Source organism: Pectinophora gossypiella, chromosome 20, assembly GCF_024362695.1.
Source record: "Pectinophora gossypiella chromosome 20, ilPecGoss1.1, whole genome shotgun sequence".
NCBI classification, from domain to species: Eukaryota; Metazoa; Arthropoda; class Insecta; order Lepidoptera; family Gelechiidae; genus Pectinophora; species Pectinophora gossypiella.
In genome coordinates, this window is record NC_065423.1 from 7,362,944 (window position 1) to 7,378,635 (window position 15,692).

The window sequence follows — 15,692 nt, forward strand, 5'->3', positions numbered from 1 at the left end:
ACTCTAGTGGGTCGATAGCGATAAGCGCTGATTGAGGGAAATCGTCGACCATGCCGGCGGGGTCCGTATCGGGGTCGGAGTAAGCGAAGGTTACGTGTCAGGATCATAGTAAGTGGAATTCAGTGGCTTCTGCTTACTCCAAAAGGAAATAAGTGTAATTATATGTATGTACTTAAATGTGTAATAAAGTTTTTTGTTGCTCACATCATCAGTAGTGAAGAGCAGTTGACGGTATCGTCTCCTGTTATTCTCCGTGTTCTGCAAACCGACAGACGCCAGTAACTTGCCGATTCCCTCTGGAAATACCACACGAAACAACATTAGATACTTTTTGTTTGACTGACAGATGAGAGAGCAAGAAATGTATTTGTTATTTTAGGACGCACAGAAACAACACAAAAACATAAAAAAAACAACTAACACAAAACGACATAAAAGAAACGTAAAGCGAACAAAAAAATAAGAAAATAGAAGAGAAAAATAAGGTGATGAGTAATGATTGGCAATACCTAAGTAAAGTGAGGTAGGTACGAGTATCTAGGTGGCTACATTTATTATTATTATTATTAGACTGTATGATCCCACTGCTAAGCAAAAAAAGCCTCCCCCATGTCTTTCCAAGTATCCCGGTTCTGTGCGAGCTCTATCCAATCTTTTCGATAAGTAGTATGTTATTGGGCATTCTAGACCATCTTCGTTCAGTCGGATCGCTCGAGCGCCAACGCGCTATCGCGCGCGCTCTCGCGAATCCCTTCACTTCGATGGTCTAGAAATACCCAATAACATCGAGTGTGGTTCTTAATATTACGATCAATCGGTTAGCAACTACAACACTCACCAGTATAGCTCGAGTCGTCATGGGATTTCATATCACTGTATTTAATATCACAAGTATAATATCACTTAGAAAATTATTTTGGTCTGTCCGTGTTCGAATCAAGTTTTTTCCTGTAAGTCAAATTCATTAGCAGATTGCTTCATGTCTCTATACAATTTGCTGTCCTGTCATCCAATACCAGATTGGCTCAACGATCTCCAGAATTATGACATAAAGTGATAATATAATTTGAGACTCACAAAGTACCATACGAAAATATCAGAAATTCTATCCAGATTGGCGCGAGTCGTCATTGAATTCAAGAACAGCTTCGGTCCTGTCATTTAATACCAGATTGGCTCAACGATCTCTAGAATTATGACATAAAGTGATAATATAATTGAGACTCACAAAGTGCCATACGAAAATATCAGAAATTCTATCCAGATTGGCGCGAGTCGTCATTGAATTCAAGAACAGCTTCGGTCCTGTCATTTAATACCAGATTGGCTCAACGAACTCTAGAATTATGACATAAAGTGATAATATAATTGAGACTCACAAAGTGCCATACGAAAATATCAGAAATTCTATCCAGATTGGCGCGAGTCGTCATTGAATTCAGGAACAGCTTCGGTCCTGTCATTCAATACCAGATTGGCTCAACGATCTCTAGAATTATGATATACTTAAAGTGATAATATAATTTGAGACCCACAAAGTACCATACGAAAATATCAGGAATTCTATCCAGATTGGCGCGAGTCGTCATTGAATTCAAGAACAGCTTCGGTCCTGTCATTCAATACCAGATTGGCTCAACGATCTCTAGAATTATGATATAAAGTGACGATACAATGTGTGACCCAAAAATTACCACAAGGATGTCAGAAATTCTATCCAGATTGGCGCGAGTCGTCATTGAATTCAAGATCAGCTTCGGTCCTGACATTCAATACCAGATTGGCTCAACGATCTCTAGAATTAGACATAAAAGTGACGATACAATGTGTGACCCAAAAATTACCACATGGGTGTTAGAAATTCTATCCAGATTGGCGCGAGTCGTCATTAAATTCAAGAACCGCTTCGGTCCTGTCATTCAATGCCATATTGGCTCAACGATCTCTAGAATTAGACATAAAAATGACGATACAATGTGTGACCCAAAAATTACCACATGGGTGTTAGAAATTCTATCCAGATTGGCGCGAGTCGTCATTAAATTCAAGAACAGCTTCGATTCTGTCATTCAATGCCAGATTGGCTCAACGATCTCTAGAATTAGACATAAAAGTGACGATACAATGTGTGACCCAAAAATTACCACATGGGTGTCAGAAATTCTGTCCAAATTGGCGTGAGTCGTAATTAGATTCAAGGACAGCAAATTGTAATAACATAATGAATTTGACTTTCATGATATAATTCCCATAGCGGAAGCTTTTTCCTAATAGTGTGATCAATTAATTTAACTATTTATAAAAGAATCAAAATCACTCTCTAGCTCACTTGTCATGCCCGGTCAAGGCAAAAATCTATACTGAATTACATTACACATTACACAGATTGTGCCTCGTATGCATTGAGGAATGTGGGCTATACTATACCATATATTATATCAATCAGGTATCCTCTGACTCGTGGGAAACTTTTTAATAAACAACTAGTTTCAGTTACTGACTTCGCTTGATAAATTATTTTTATTGCAGGGTACAGGTTTACCTACAATACATTATGAAGAAGGTGAACAAGTTTTCACTTTTGATTCATCATGCAGAATCAATGCTTTGCGTTTACTCAAATATTGTTATGTTTTTGTTCAACTGTAATGATGATGGTGATTATAACGTTCGACTTATTGTTCGATTCAAAGCAGGTTGAAATAAGGTTAATATTATTTAAAATATCAGTATTGAAACGTTGCACTCCTTGTTCATTACAACTTAGGTACCTACCTAATGTACAACTAGATCGTGATTACATAATCATCACAACCAGTATGCAGGTATATTCATGATATTCCTCTTCGTAAGATTATCGTTTATATTCAATGTACATAATTTAGTCAGAAAAAAAATGTATGTAGAGAATCGAACTTGTAACATATACCTACATTGAACATCAAACTCTTAACCACTGAGCCATCGTCGTACTGCGTCATCGGAAATAGGTGTAAGTTTACGTCTGTGTAATAAATACCTAATTAATATGAATATGCGGTGTATCATTTTACAAAGTGTTGCGACTAACTCGTTTGTTCGTGAGAATAGCAACTAAGCATTTTAGCGATGACTACGCGTCCAAAATGCAAAAATTTGAAATATGCAATGCATAATCCGTTATTGTCTTGCATTTAAGGTTTTATTTTGCATAATTCAGTTTTGCACGGATTTGTATTGTTTTTCTATAAAATAGGAAAAATCATTAAACTTTACTCATTCCTTTGATCGATTCCCAATTGTCCACAATTGTGGTATCCTCATCCGTGTTATTTTCATCTTCAGTGCTTTTCTTCAAGAAAGTTTGTTAAAATGTTAGTAAGTATTTACATTTAGTTTATGTATTATGTTGGAGTTTTTTTACATAATAAATTTACACAACATTTTAAATACCATGTACCTAACCGATTTCTTAATTTTCAGGTCTAACTACGAATATTCATCCGGTTCGGACTCCCAACTGCCGCTGGCGCCTACGTCTGCGCTGAAAGTGTTGAAAAAGAAGCCTGCGAGCAAGAGGAAGCCGGCGGAGTCGACCCCAACGCCTACTAGGTAAGATTAACATGATTATCTTTAATCTTGTGTGCTTTTGAGAGAAGTTAATAGTGAGACAGTCGTGCCCATCAGTGGAACATTAAATAGGTACTTTAATATCTATTACTTTACTTTTATATTAATAGTAACAAAAGTAATATAAAAATAATGTAATGGGTATAATGAGCGTTCTAATTGGAAATCGTAGCGCACGGCGGTAACACTTGCATCGTTTCAATATAAACATTATTGTTACAGTTCTAAAAAGAAGTCGCGTTCGAGCGCCAACGACGAGGCAGGCGCGACCGCAACGTATTCATCGAGGTATGTAACAAAACCTAATTTTCTACATATTTTGTCTACATTATTAATTTTATAAATAGGAAAGATTTGATTGTCAAATTGTGTATTTGGATCGAATGGACTCCGAAACTTACTGGATCGATTTGAAAAATTCTTTCACCATTAGAATCTTACATTATTTCTGATGAACATAGGCTACTCGTATACCTATGTATTTTGTTCACCCGAGCACCCGTGCGACGCCGGGGCGGACAGCTGGTTCAATAATTGTGTAGATATCTTTATTACACTCCATAATTCATTATACACATTACGAACAATATCATTATGATGAACATAGTTCAAAATAAGGTGACGGAGACGTTTGTGCAGCTATTCCTTTGTTCCTTTAAACCTATATAAATTATTACTTATTCGTATTTTTCGGTTTCCAGTACTGGCCCTGGAGGACTCTTCGGGTTTGAGACGGGAGCAACTTCGGGGACGTCGAAGTCTGCAGTGCTGCAGACTTATTTGACCAGCCGCGTCCCCAACGGTCGAGTGCGCCGGGAGCTCGTCAACCAGTCTGGCGAGTACTATATAGAGTTCCGGGTGTATAACACCGAGAAAGCTGTTGCCTCTAAACCAGATCAGCGGTGGAAAGAGGCTGAAGTTACTCTTAAAGTAAAGTTAGATCGGGGGACTCCGCAGTGGGAGAAAATGCAATCGTTTATGCAGCGGATTCATAATTTATTTGAAGATTGTGAGCCCGTCTTCATAAGCGAATAGTAATAAGTACCTACTACTCAGGTACTTATTACAACCTTTTCTCTCACTGCTGCTGTTCATTGATATAACTTCACTTTAAGATACTTAGTAGTTTTTTTCCACTGAATTTTCAACCAAATACCTATGAAATTATAATTGTAAATCATACATTAATTGTGTATATTGCAATTTTATGTCGTTAGCGTATGAAAGGCGAGGCATTTTCTTTGTATATTTAAAGTATACTTATCAAAAATGGTGTTTTGTACAGTTTGTAAAGTCTCTGTAGATCGTGTTCATTGGGTGGGGCATTTACGAAGCACTAACCATAAAAATAAAAATATTTCTCCTTTTAGCGACGGGATTGAATTAATTGAGTCCGCATTTCGCAACCGAATAGCTTCATACAGAATATTATCACCAGATTTGGATGGTCATAATTCTTTAGATCGGTTTCTTGATGATATAAAAAATAAAATCAAAACATTAATTGATTTGTCTCTCAAGGAAAATGACTGTATAAAACTCAATTTTGAACATTTTGCTGTTTTTCTTTTAGTAAAAAATGATTCTCAGGAAATAAAGTCTTTTGGAACTAAAAATTATACTCTCTATAAAAATTATGACTTTGATAGTTTAATGAACAAAGTGAAAATTAGTTTGATGAGAAAAAAATGTGAATTTCAAGAACGTGATAGTGGTTGGACCTTCTTACATAATTCCCATTTAGAATTGAATATTAATAAATATCAACCATTAAGAGGGTCAGGTCACATTGATTTGCCTGCACCAATCAAAGCCAGAAAAGCGTGTGTAAACATAAAAAACGAAGACAGTTTTTGCTTTTTGTGGTCAGTTACAGCTGCTTTATACCCAGTTAAATCTCATCCTGATAGAGTATCGTCATATCCTAATTTCAAAGACGTTTTAAATGTAGAGGATATATCGTTTCCAGATACTTTTTCAGACATAGCTAAATTTGAAATTAACAACCCTCAAATATGTATTTTTGTTTACGGTTTAAAAGATAATAATACAGTTATCGGCCCTCTTTACAAATCTGAACCATTAAATAAAAAAGTAATTCATCTACTGTACCTACAGGAAGGTAATATGTCACATTACTGTTTAATCAAGGATTTACCGCGACTAGTTAGAAGTCAAATTTCTAAACATCATGGTAAGTTGTATTTTTGCGAACATTGTTTGTTATTTTTCAACTCGACCGATCAGTTAAGTTCTCATAGTTGTGGAGGTGTAGCTACTAAATTACCCCCAAAAGGGTCATTTATAGAGTTCAAAAATTATAACAGAAAACAAAATGTTCCTTTTGTTGTTTATGCAGATTTTGAGTCAATGCTCGTACCCTACGAGACTTGTGAAAATGATCCTATCAAGTCAAGCACAGTGACTCATCAGCAGCACGTGCCCGTAGCTTTTGCTTATCATCTTGTTTGTACTGTAGATGAACGATATAATCACATTACATCGTACCGAGGACAAGATTGTGTTGACAAATTTGTTGATTCAATTTGCAACGATGCAAAAAGGATAAGCGCAGTATTAAGTAATAGTGTACCTATGGTTTTTACAGAAAGTGATGCGTTAAACTTTGAAAATGCCGAAACTTGTCACATATGCGAGCGTTTATTGGTTATGGATAAAGTTAGAGACCATTGTCACATAACTGGTAAATACCGCGATGCGGCTCACAGTCAATGTAATTTGAACTTTCAAGTGCCCAAATTCTTACCTGTTTTCTTTCATAATCTTTCAGGTTATGACTGTCATCTTTTTATTAAGGAGCTTGCTAAAGTTCCTGGACCCATCAAGGTCATACCTAAAACCAAAGAAAATTATATTTCTTTCACGAAATTTGTGTCTATATCCGATACCGATAGCTTTCAGATACGATTTGTAGATTCCTTTAAGTTTTTGGGAACTAGCTTAGAAAAACTAACCCCGACTTTAAAAAACGATGAATTTAGATACTTAAAATCTTACTATCCCGATGAAAAACACTTTAATTTGCTTACTCGAAAGGGCGTATACCCTTACGATTATATGTGTAACTGGGAACGATATAAAGAAAAGTGTTTGCCTCCCAAAGACTGTTTTTACAATTCTCTTACCAATGAACCGATCTCAGATGAGGATTATGAGCACGCTCAATCAGTGTGGTTAAAATTTTCATTAACCAATATGGGTGAATATACTGATTTGTACTTGATAACAGATGTACTTTTGTTGACAGATATCTATGAAAATTTCCGACTTACATGTAAACAATATTACCAACTCGATCCTGCATTCTATCTTACGGCTCCGAGTCTATCATTTGATGCAATGCTCCTTAAAACAGGCGTTCGTTTAGAACTTGTAACTGATTTAGAAATTTACCGTATGATACAGCAAGGTATACGCGGTGGCGTTTGCATGTGTTCTAAACGACATGTTAAAGCAAATCATAAATATCTGGAAACATTTGATCCATCTCACCCAAGTTCATATATTGTTTACTTTGACTGTAACAATTTATATGGATACAGTATGTGCCAAACATTACCACATTCAAACTTCAGATTTGTGAACGATTCTGAATTAAAAACTTTAGAGTCGAATATTTTAAATATTATGGATGACTCTGAAAATGGTTTTATTCTTGAGGTGGACTTATCGTACCCTTCACATTTACATGATGAACATAATGATTTTCCATTTTGTCCTGAAAAAATTATTTCACCCAGAGGAAAATCGAAAAAATTAATACCTAATTTGTATGATAAATACAATTATGTTATTCATTACGTACATCTAAAAAAATGCTTAGAACATGGCTTGGTGTTGAAAAAGATTCATAGAGCTATAACATTTAATCAAAGTAACTTTTTAAAAAAATACATAGATCTCAACAACCCAACTTCGCCAGAAAGCACAGTCTACTTTTGAACAAGATTTTTTTAAATTATTAAACAACAGCATATTTGGAAAAACTTTGGAGAACACAGAACAACGAGTAGATGTACGATTGGTTAATAAGTGGTCAGACAAAAATAATCTAACTAAAAAATGTACTGGCGCAGAGACCTTAATAGCAAGTCCCAATTTCCATAGTGCTTCAATATTCTCTGAGAATTTGGTAGCTATACAGATGAAACATTCACAGATTGTGCTTGACAAACCAATTTATATTGGTTTTGCTGTACTTGAACTCTCAAAAAGTCATATGTACGATTTCCATTACTCAAAAATAAAACCATTTTATGGAAACCGCATTAAGTTGTGCTATACCGATACTGATAGCTTCGTATATAATGTGCATACAGATGACATTTACCAAGATTTGAAGACTAACTTCTTAAAATATTTTGACACAAGCAATTACAACCCAAAAAATGAATTTGGTTTACCTATTGTTAATAAAAAGATTCCTGGTTTATTCAAGGACGAAATGGGTGGACAAATAATTAGAGAGTTTGTAGGATTAAGGTCAAAGCTTTACTGTATTAAAACCTTAAACAAAACAATAAAAAAGGCGAAGGGTACCAAAAAAAATGTAATTAATGGTTTGAGCGTATCAGACTATAAACATGTGTTATACAATGGTGATGTTGTTTACAAAAAAAATGTTCTATTTAAATCAATTAAACATGAAATTTTCACTCAAAAAGTAAATAAAATAGCTCTTTCTAGCAACGATGATAAGCGATTGTTAGAATCTGACAAAGTGACTACCCTTGCTTGGGGTCATAAATCAATTTTTGGCTGTACTGCTTAAGGTGATTCTTTCAAGGTCAATTGTTCTTCGCAGTGGGAGGAATTGTAGTCGTTTATGTAGCAGATTCATAATCTATTCGAAGATTGCAAGCTCGTTTTTAAGAGAGAAAAGTAAAAATACCTATGTAACAATTACCCCTGAAAGAATCATCCTTAAAACTCTTTGTTTGTAAATACTTAGGTTAGTGTACTTTATGTTGTAAGTAGGTACCTATAAACATAAAAATATAATATAAGATGATGACGATTGTTATATAAAAAGTTAGCAGCAGTGGAGAAAATAAATAAGAATATGATATACATAATAGTTTCATTTATTCATACCTACCAAATCACCAGACAGGTAACTTAGACCTTCGTCACACTTGATGGAAATTAAGTCGTGGATCTTCCGCAACGGAACGCCGATACAAATATTTGTATAAAAATTACAAATAGCAGGCACACACAGGCAGGTTATTTACCGCAACGGAAGTTCGGCGTCGGAATTTCCGCCAAGTGTGGCGAAGGTCTTACTGTTTCAACGAGTACCGACATGTTGGATACCTAAGTATACTATATTGTCTTGCACAATCATTGAAATTAATCACCGTAGATTCAAAATTTATAGGATAAAAAGTAGCCTTTGCGTTAATGCGGTAGCTATGTGATATATCTAGCTACCAAATTTCATCCGTTCAGCTCTTTAGGGGTTTCGCATTTATAACATTAGTGTGATGAAATAAGTACTTAGATAAATACTTCCTTTAATTATAATCGCTAGTCTCCATTTTTCATGTTTAAACTTGTTAACGTGAAATACAACGCGACAATGAAAACCTAAGCGATTTTGAGTGTGCACGTGCGGTAACATGAGAAGGCGCATATGTGCGGGGCAACGCGGCGACCGCGACGTTGCATCATAATTTATTTCATTTCTATTTCGCTTCTCGTTAGTGCAACACCTTCGAAAATGTCCGCGTCCATGCCGAAAATGAGTTTTCTCGCTATAGTGGGGGATGAAGTCCCAAAATTTACAGTATCAATACAAATTCATCGTCTTCGCCGAGATGGAGATAAGATCAAAGAAAAAACTCTTGTGAGAAGTATATACGGCGCGCATGATAAAGAAGATCGAGTGCTGGCATCCGCGCTGTACTCATGTTACCTGATGTCAAAGGAGCTGGGTGAACAAGTTGAAACTTGTAGCTTAAATAAGTATGAACAGGTAATATTCGTTTATTGTGTTATTGTGTGCATAAACTACCTATTACTTTATTTTATATGTGTTGAGGGGTATAGTCTAATCTGTCATTGTATTTTCAGTTACTCGTGGAGAAAGACGTAGACACCGTTGACGGTTAAAAATCATCATCATAATTTCGAAGGTGTAGCACTAAAAGCGGTGCCTGCTAAGTACTTTGGTAAGTACTGTGGTTTATTTTATAAATAAAATCAAATGTTTGTATTTTATTTTATACATAAATTAATGTGATACGTTTTATTGTTTCAGAACATGTCGAATAATTTAACAAACGTTAACGAAGATGATTTATTCTACCCTTACGCGCAAGATCCGCTTGCTGACTTCGATGAAAGGTATCCTGTTCAAGCGACTACCACAAAATCGACGGCGCCTCATGATAACAAGAGTCAAAAGCTGAAAAGTGATAAGAAGAAGAAGAGGAAGATAATTAAATCTAAAGTTAAATGTGGAAAATGGAAGCAGTCATCTTCATTTGTGCAAAATCGGAACGCGGAGAAAGCCACCAAGTTAATTAAAATCAGCATAGTGGATTTAGGTGCTTCAAATACAAGTGAAAATCAAGAAAAAAGTGATGTTTTAGTGAAAGCCCAATATGTGGTAAAAGATAGTTATGATGATAATATTGGGACAGACTGAAAAATTAATTAACAATATTTCAAAGACATTGTGTAATTACAGTACTTGTATTTATATGTAACATGCGATTATTTCATAAATATGTTGGAATCGCATTTTCGTGTATTCACAACACAGTAAATTCCATCGCAAATAAAGTCTCTGACTAATGTCAGAGTACTACAAGCTATGGAAACATTTAATGTATATAGTAGAAATAGTTAATATGGTAACTGTTATTTCAAAATATATTTTTTTATCTATTGTACTTTTTAAACAGTTTTATGAACTTAATAAATAAAATGTGTTTTTCAAATTTCGTTGTTTTACTAGAAAACCGTTAAATGAAACAAAATCATAAATCAATATTTTACTTTTTATTTAAATAAATCAAATAAGTACATATTATTTTCGAAATACCATTTTTTTACACATACCACACTTTTTATAGCACACTTTTTTGAATGATTTACACATGTCATAGAATTATTTTTATCATAGATATCACACAGTTTCATAAAATTAGGACATCCTTTAGAACCAATATCTATTACCGTGCACGTAGGACACAATTCATTAATCCATTTCACTTTTTCTAAGCCCTTAGTAATTATTTTTCTGTTATTCAAATATGGTACAATTATACGTTTAAATTCACGGTAGTCAATGAAACCTTCACTCCAGTAAATCCCATGATTTGCCTCTAGCCATCGTACTTGTTTTTTTTCTTGTTTTGTTAAATAATTAAAAGGATTAGGGGGTTTAACTAAAAACATTACTGTATATTCAGCATATGCTATAGCCAATTCCTTCACAATAAAATCGTTCTTAACTTTAAACCCCAAAAGATCGACGATCACAATGTCGTTCATGATAGTTTTTTTACTATATTACTCAAAGGCTTGTATTCAATGATACTATCGTTTAATATGAGGCAATAAGCAGATGTTCCGTCAGGTATAATTTCGTCACTTTCTATCTCAACCCGAACGTCCACGGATCCTGTTTTTAGATTGTCGACTTGGCGTGAGCAGTCAATGACGAAGAGAGGAGCTATCTCTTTAAACTCTTTAGCACTTAGCAAAGGATCTGCTCGCCGTCCGTAATAAGACTGTTGGAATCTCACATATTGTTCATATAATAAAGCAATTTTATAACCGGCAAAATCAACATTTATATTTTCGTACGGAAAGTAAGTAGAATTGAGGTAGACTTTAGCGTCACGCAAGTAACAGTGGTCAAATCTAGACATATCTGCATTTGCATTATTTTTTCTTTTCGTTTGCAATCCTATAATTACATATCTTGGTTTTTCAATTTGAGAAGACGTTTTTATAGACCAGGTATGCTTTGTAGTCTGTGGAAGTAAAGGATATTCGTACAAATCCCAATTCCTAAATACTAATTGAATTCCACGATCTTTTTCCAAGAGTTTCAATAAATTAATCCTTTCTATATCAGAAACTTTTACATGAGGGACACGCCATACTATTTTATCAATGTGAACATTTTCAACGTATTCACCCGTATTAAGTTTCACTGCGTTGAGATTCGTATTACTTCGCAACAGAATTAGTTCATGTTTACAGTTAATAATTACTTTTTTATAATCTTCCGCGAAGCCAAGAATATGAGTAAGAGGAATGGAAACTGAAAAACGTCCATTGTTTACATTTTTAGTACCATTAATATCCCAGCCCCATACTTTAGACACACGTGAATCGCTTTGATTCATAGATGATAGTAAAGCTTTAATTGTAGTTGTAATTCCCGCGTTTTTAACTCTATCGATCTCTACTCCATTGAGTTCATACCTAATATCTTGGAATAAGTACAGTAAAGCATTGTTTGTAAATTCAATACTTGATGCCGATATCGGTTCTGGTGTGCCAGGCTTCAGAACGTTTACAATCCCTTCCAAATACAAAGTGCTTGCTGATGGTAAAATACATAAATCTTGCTGGTTTATAGGTATTCGAATTTCATCATTCCTGTTGAAACTTGTTATATATGGTTTGTAGGAATGGTATTCGACACCATCTATTGTGTTGTCGTAAGCAGGCTTTGAAGAAATGTCTAAAATATTCATTTTAACAACCCAATTGCTTTTAAAAAGTCCTTGTTTTCTTTAGTTAACTTTGCCTTCTTCTTGGCTGTATCTTTGCAGATAGTTCGGCGATGACTGATGTTTTTAGTTTGTTGTGTAGTGTATTTATTATAGTCGATCATTTTTTCTTGAGATGTAAATACAGCTGTACTTCTTCACCACGTAAGTTGATAGGATTGTTGGAAGTATCTAATAATTTTATATGTATGCAGCTGATACTTTTTTGGTTGACGGGGAAATAAATAATGTTTTTAGGAACTTCTACTATTCTGTATCCAGGAGGCACATTAAGAGCAAATTCATGTATAATGTGACTAGGTTCTCCATTAATATATGATCCGCTTACTAAATCACATTCAACTCTTACCACCGTTGTTGACAGAATGTCGACTGGGTGTTTAGAGGTGTGCATTATATTTGCTTTTAGAACGTGTGCTCCAAATCCTAGCAACTTACCAATCGAATTTTCTTTATCAAAATGTATATCTTTTGTACAAAAAATTGAGGTTTGTAGAGTATTATTATTACACTGCAGATTAAAGGCAGATGCTTTTATTTTCTCCTTCAAGTAATCATTTATGTCTTGTAGCTCGTATGCTCCTTCAGGTATTTCAATTAATTCATTATCACCATATATAAATCGGTTGTTTCTTTTATCGATATTAGGAATCGAATTAAATGTAGATAAATACAACAAAGCGCACTCATATTCACCGTCTAGCTGTATTGCAGGTGAATAATAAGTCGATAAAGCTGATGAGTTACCAGTAATTGACAGTGTGAAGGACATTTTACTATTAACATAAAATAAAACAATGTTCCATGTTATATATATTTATTCCAAAAGTCAACTAAATATGCCAAACACAAATGACCACAATTTACACTATTGAAATTCTGATATCTATTGTAATTATAATATTATGTTACATTTCTTTAAATACTTTATTAGTTCTAGTGGAGGCTTAAGATCCCCATAGCTATTGAAATATTCACAATATTTATTTATTTTTACATAAGCAACCCAGTGAGTTCCTTCATTTTCTGAATTGTCTAAATTAATAATTCCACATTCAATTTTTTTTGGCATTTTAGGCAACCTATCTTTCATATAAACAGCACGAAAATAAGGAATATTTTTGGCATACTTCATAATATCAATATTTGTTAATGCTCGATTAGGTAGCTCTTTCATCAAGATTTGGTACATTTTATGAATAATCCGTTTCCTTTCTTGTAAGGTTTCATGTATAAACCTTTACCGATTGCAACCGATTCCATCACCTTATTATGACGTTCTGTTTCACGCAAGTTCTGTTGAGCGGTTTTATAGTCATTTACAGTTTTAGCAACACCAGCTGCACCGCCTGCTAAAGCGCCTAAGGCTGATAAGCCAGCAAATATTGGAATTAATGGTAAAATTCCTCCTGTTTTCGGTATAGGTATAACACGTGATAAACGAATTTTATGTTTATGATTTTTAAAGATTTTTTTTGCAGCTAAATATGCATATTTTACCACTGACTTATTATCTTTAGGTTTCAGTTTCTTGATGTGTGACTTTATTCGAGAAACTAAACCTTTAAAACTTGTGATACCAGATCCCGTTTTTAATTTTGTTTTCATAACTTTACTGACCAGCCATGATGCGAGTTTTTCACCCTTCCCAGCGTTTTTTGCTTTGAGTCGTGCTTTAGCCATATTTAAAAGTTGTAAATCTGCTTGATGACGATTATGTAAATCACTATAATTCGAGTATGCTATGTCGTGGCGTTTGCAGGCTTCGTCAAGTTCATTAACACCTATATCACCTCGCAATAATCGTTCTTTTAACCTAGTCCCGGGTCCGCAATAGTTGTAACCTGGTAGGTGTAACTCAAACGGTAAATTATTTATTAAACTATTTATTAGTCCTCCTCCTTGCATGGGTACAAACATAATGAAAATAGGTAGAGATAACTGTTCTATTTATTGAACAATCTCTTTTTTGTTAACCCAACTATTCTCTTCCTGTGATAAACCTAACCATTTCACATATAGTTGATTTCCTCTTTTCTTAATAACTTTTTCAATCAAATATACATCAGGATAAGCAGTTTTTTGTAATTCGTGTTCATAAAAGCCTCCCAATATTTCGTTACTTTTTTGATCTTCAATTTGATAAGTGACTGGCTTCGTATTTACACATTTTTTAATACGAAATATCTCTGTAGACCAGTTAGGTGTATATCCTTTGCTAAAACTACTTTTATATTTGCTTATACGAACGTAGTCACCAACTTTAAATTTATGACCATTTTTTTCTAATTTATTTTTTCCGATTTTCATTATATTATTTTTTATGATTGGTTCATTTTCATAATTGATGTCGATTGGTTTGAACTGTGTAGTACGGTGTTTAGTATTGTTGTAGGTACACACGATTTTATTTAACGGTATTCCTACCCACTTGTAATTGCCATTAAGACTGAAAAGTTTGTATAGTTTGGTTTTCAATGTCCTTATAACTCTTTCCACAATAGAAGCTTTTTTAGTAGAGTATGTTGAATAATGGTTAACAGATAAAGATTTCATTAAATTTTGAAAAATGGTGTTATAAAATTCTGTTCCTTGGTCAGTTTGCAAGTTGATAGGCTTTCGATAAGAATGCTTGACTATTGTCTCAAAAGCACGAGTCACCTCTTCCTTATTCTTCGTTTTAAGCGGTATTACCCACGTGTACTTTGAAAAACAGTCTATAACAACTAATATGTAATTATGACCCCTATTATAATTCTTTAAGTGTTTTAAATCAATTAAATCAGCTTGCCATAGATCATCAATTCCTTTTAATATTACAGAACGGCGAATAAAATTTCTTCGTGCCGGTCTGTGAATTTCATTTACAACTTGTTCTTTAATCATTTTGTTGTTTCACCTTTTCGCTATATTTTTTCCTCAAATACTGATCAAAAACGTCTGGTAACTCTGCTTTTAAAGTTTTTAACTTTGAATCAACGTCTTTTAGAATGCTGCTTCTACAAGCACTTATCAGTAAGTCTACATCTGTCTTTGTGTAAGATTTAGTTGTAATTTTATCAACATATTCTTTATTCACTACATCATCGGATTCTGTTGGAGTCTTCACACCTCTCATTCTATTCAAATGTAAATTGATTTCTCCGTGTTCTACTTTAAGTACTGATTCTTCGCTAAAATTTAATACGTCGGATAAACGCATCCTTTTATGTACGTGGTGGCCGAATTTATCAATATTCATTTTAATAGTCTGAATTAACGAAAGGTTGGTTTATAATTAAAACAATAATCATGTGTTTCTCTATT

General features: G+C 34.1%; 2 protein-coding genes and 1 long non-coding RNA gene across 3 annotated transcripts in view; 2 read left to right on the forward strand and 1 right to left on the reverse strand.

The window, feature by feature from the left end:
- LOC126376027 (fructose-bisphosphate aldolase-like) overlaps nucleotides 1–15,692 on the reverse strand; it is a 37,671-nt gene that overhangs the window by 13,623 nt on the left and 8,356 nt on the right. The window contains exon 3 of the mRNA XM_050023183.1: nucleotides 205–296. Coding sequence (XP_049879140.1) covers nucleotides 205–296 — 92 coding nt within the window. The remainder of the gene's footprint in view (nucleotides 1–204; nucleotides 297–15,692) is intronic.
- Nucleotides 2,254–5,094, forward strand: LOC126376067 (uncharacterized). The gene is made up of 3 exons (XM_050023234.1): nucleotides 2,254–3,591; nucleotides 3,832–3,897; nucleotides 4,311–5,094. Exons 1-3 carry the CDS (start codon nucleotides 3,386–3,388, stop codon nucleotides 4,642–4,644), a joined length of 606 nt encoding a protein of 201 aa, XP_049879191.1. The 5' UTR covers nucleotides 2,254–3,385; the 3' UTR covers nucleotides 4,645–5,094.
- LOC126376089 (uncharacterized) lies at nucleotides 7,612–10,061 on the forward strand. Its single transcript, XR_007567681.1, has 3 exons — nucleotides 7,612–9,607; nucleotides 9,706–9,803; nucleotides 9,893–10,061. It is a non-coding gene; the product is annotated as an uncharacterized LOC126376089 (long non-coding RNA).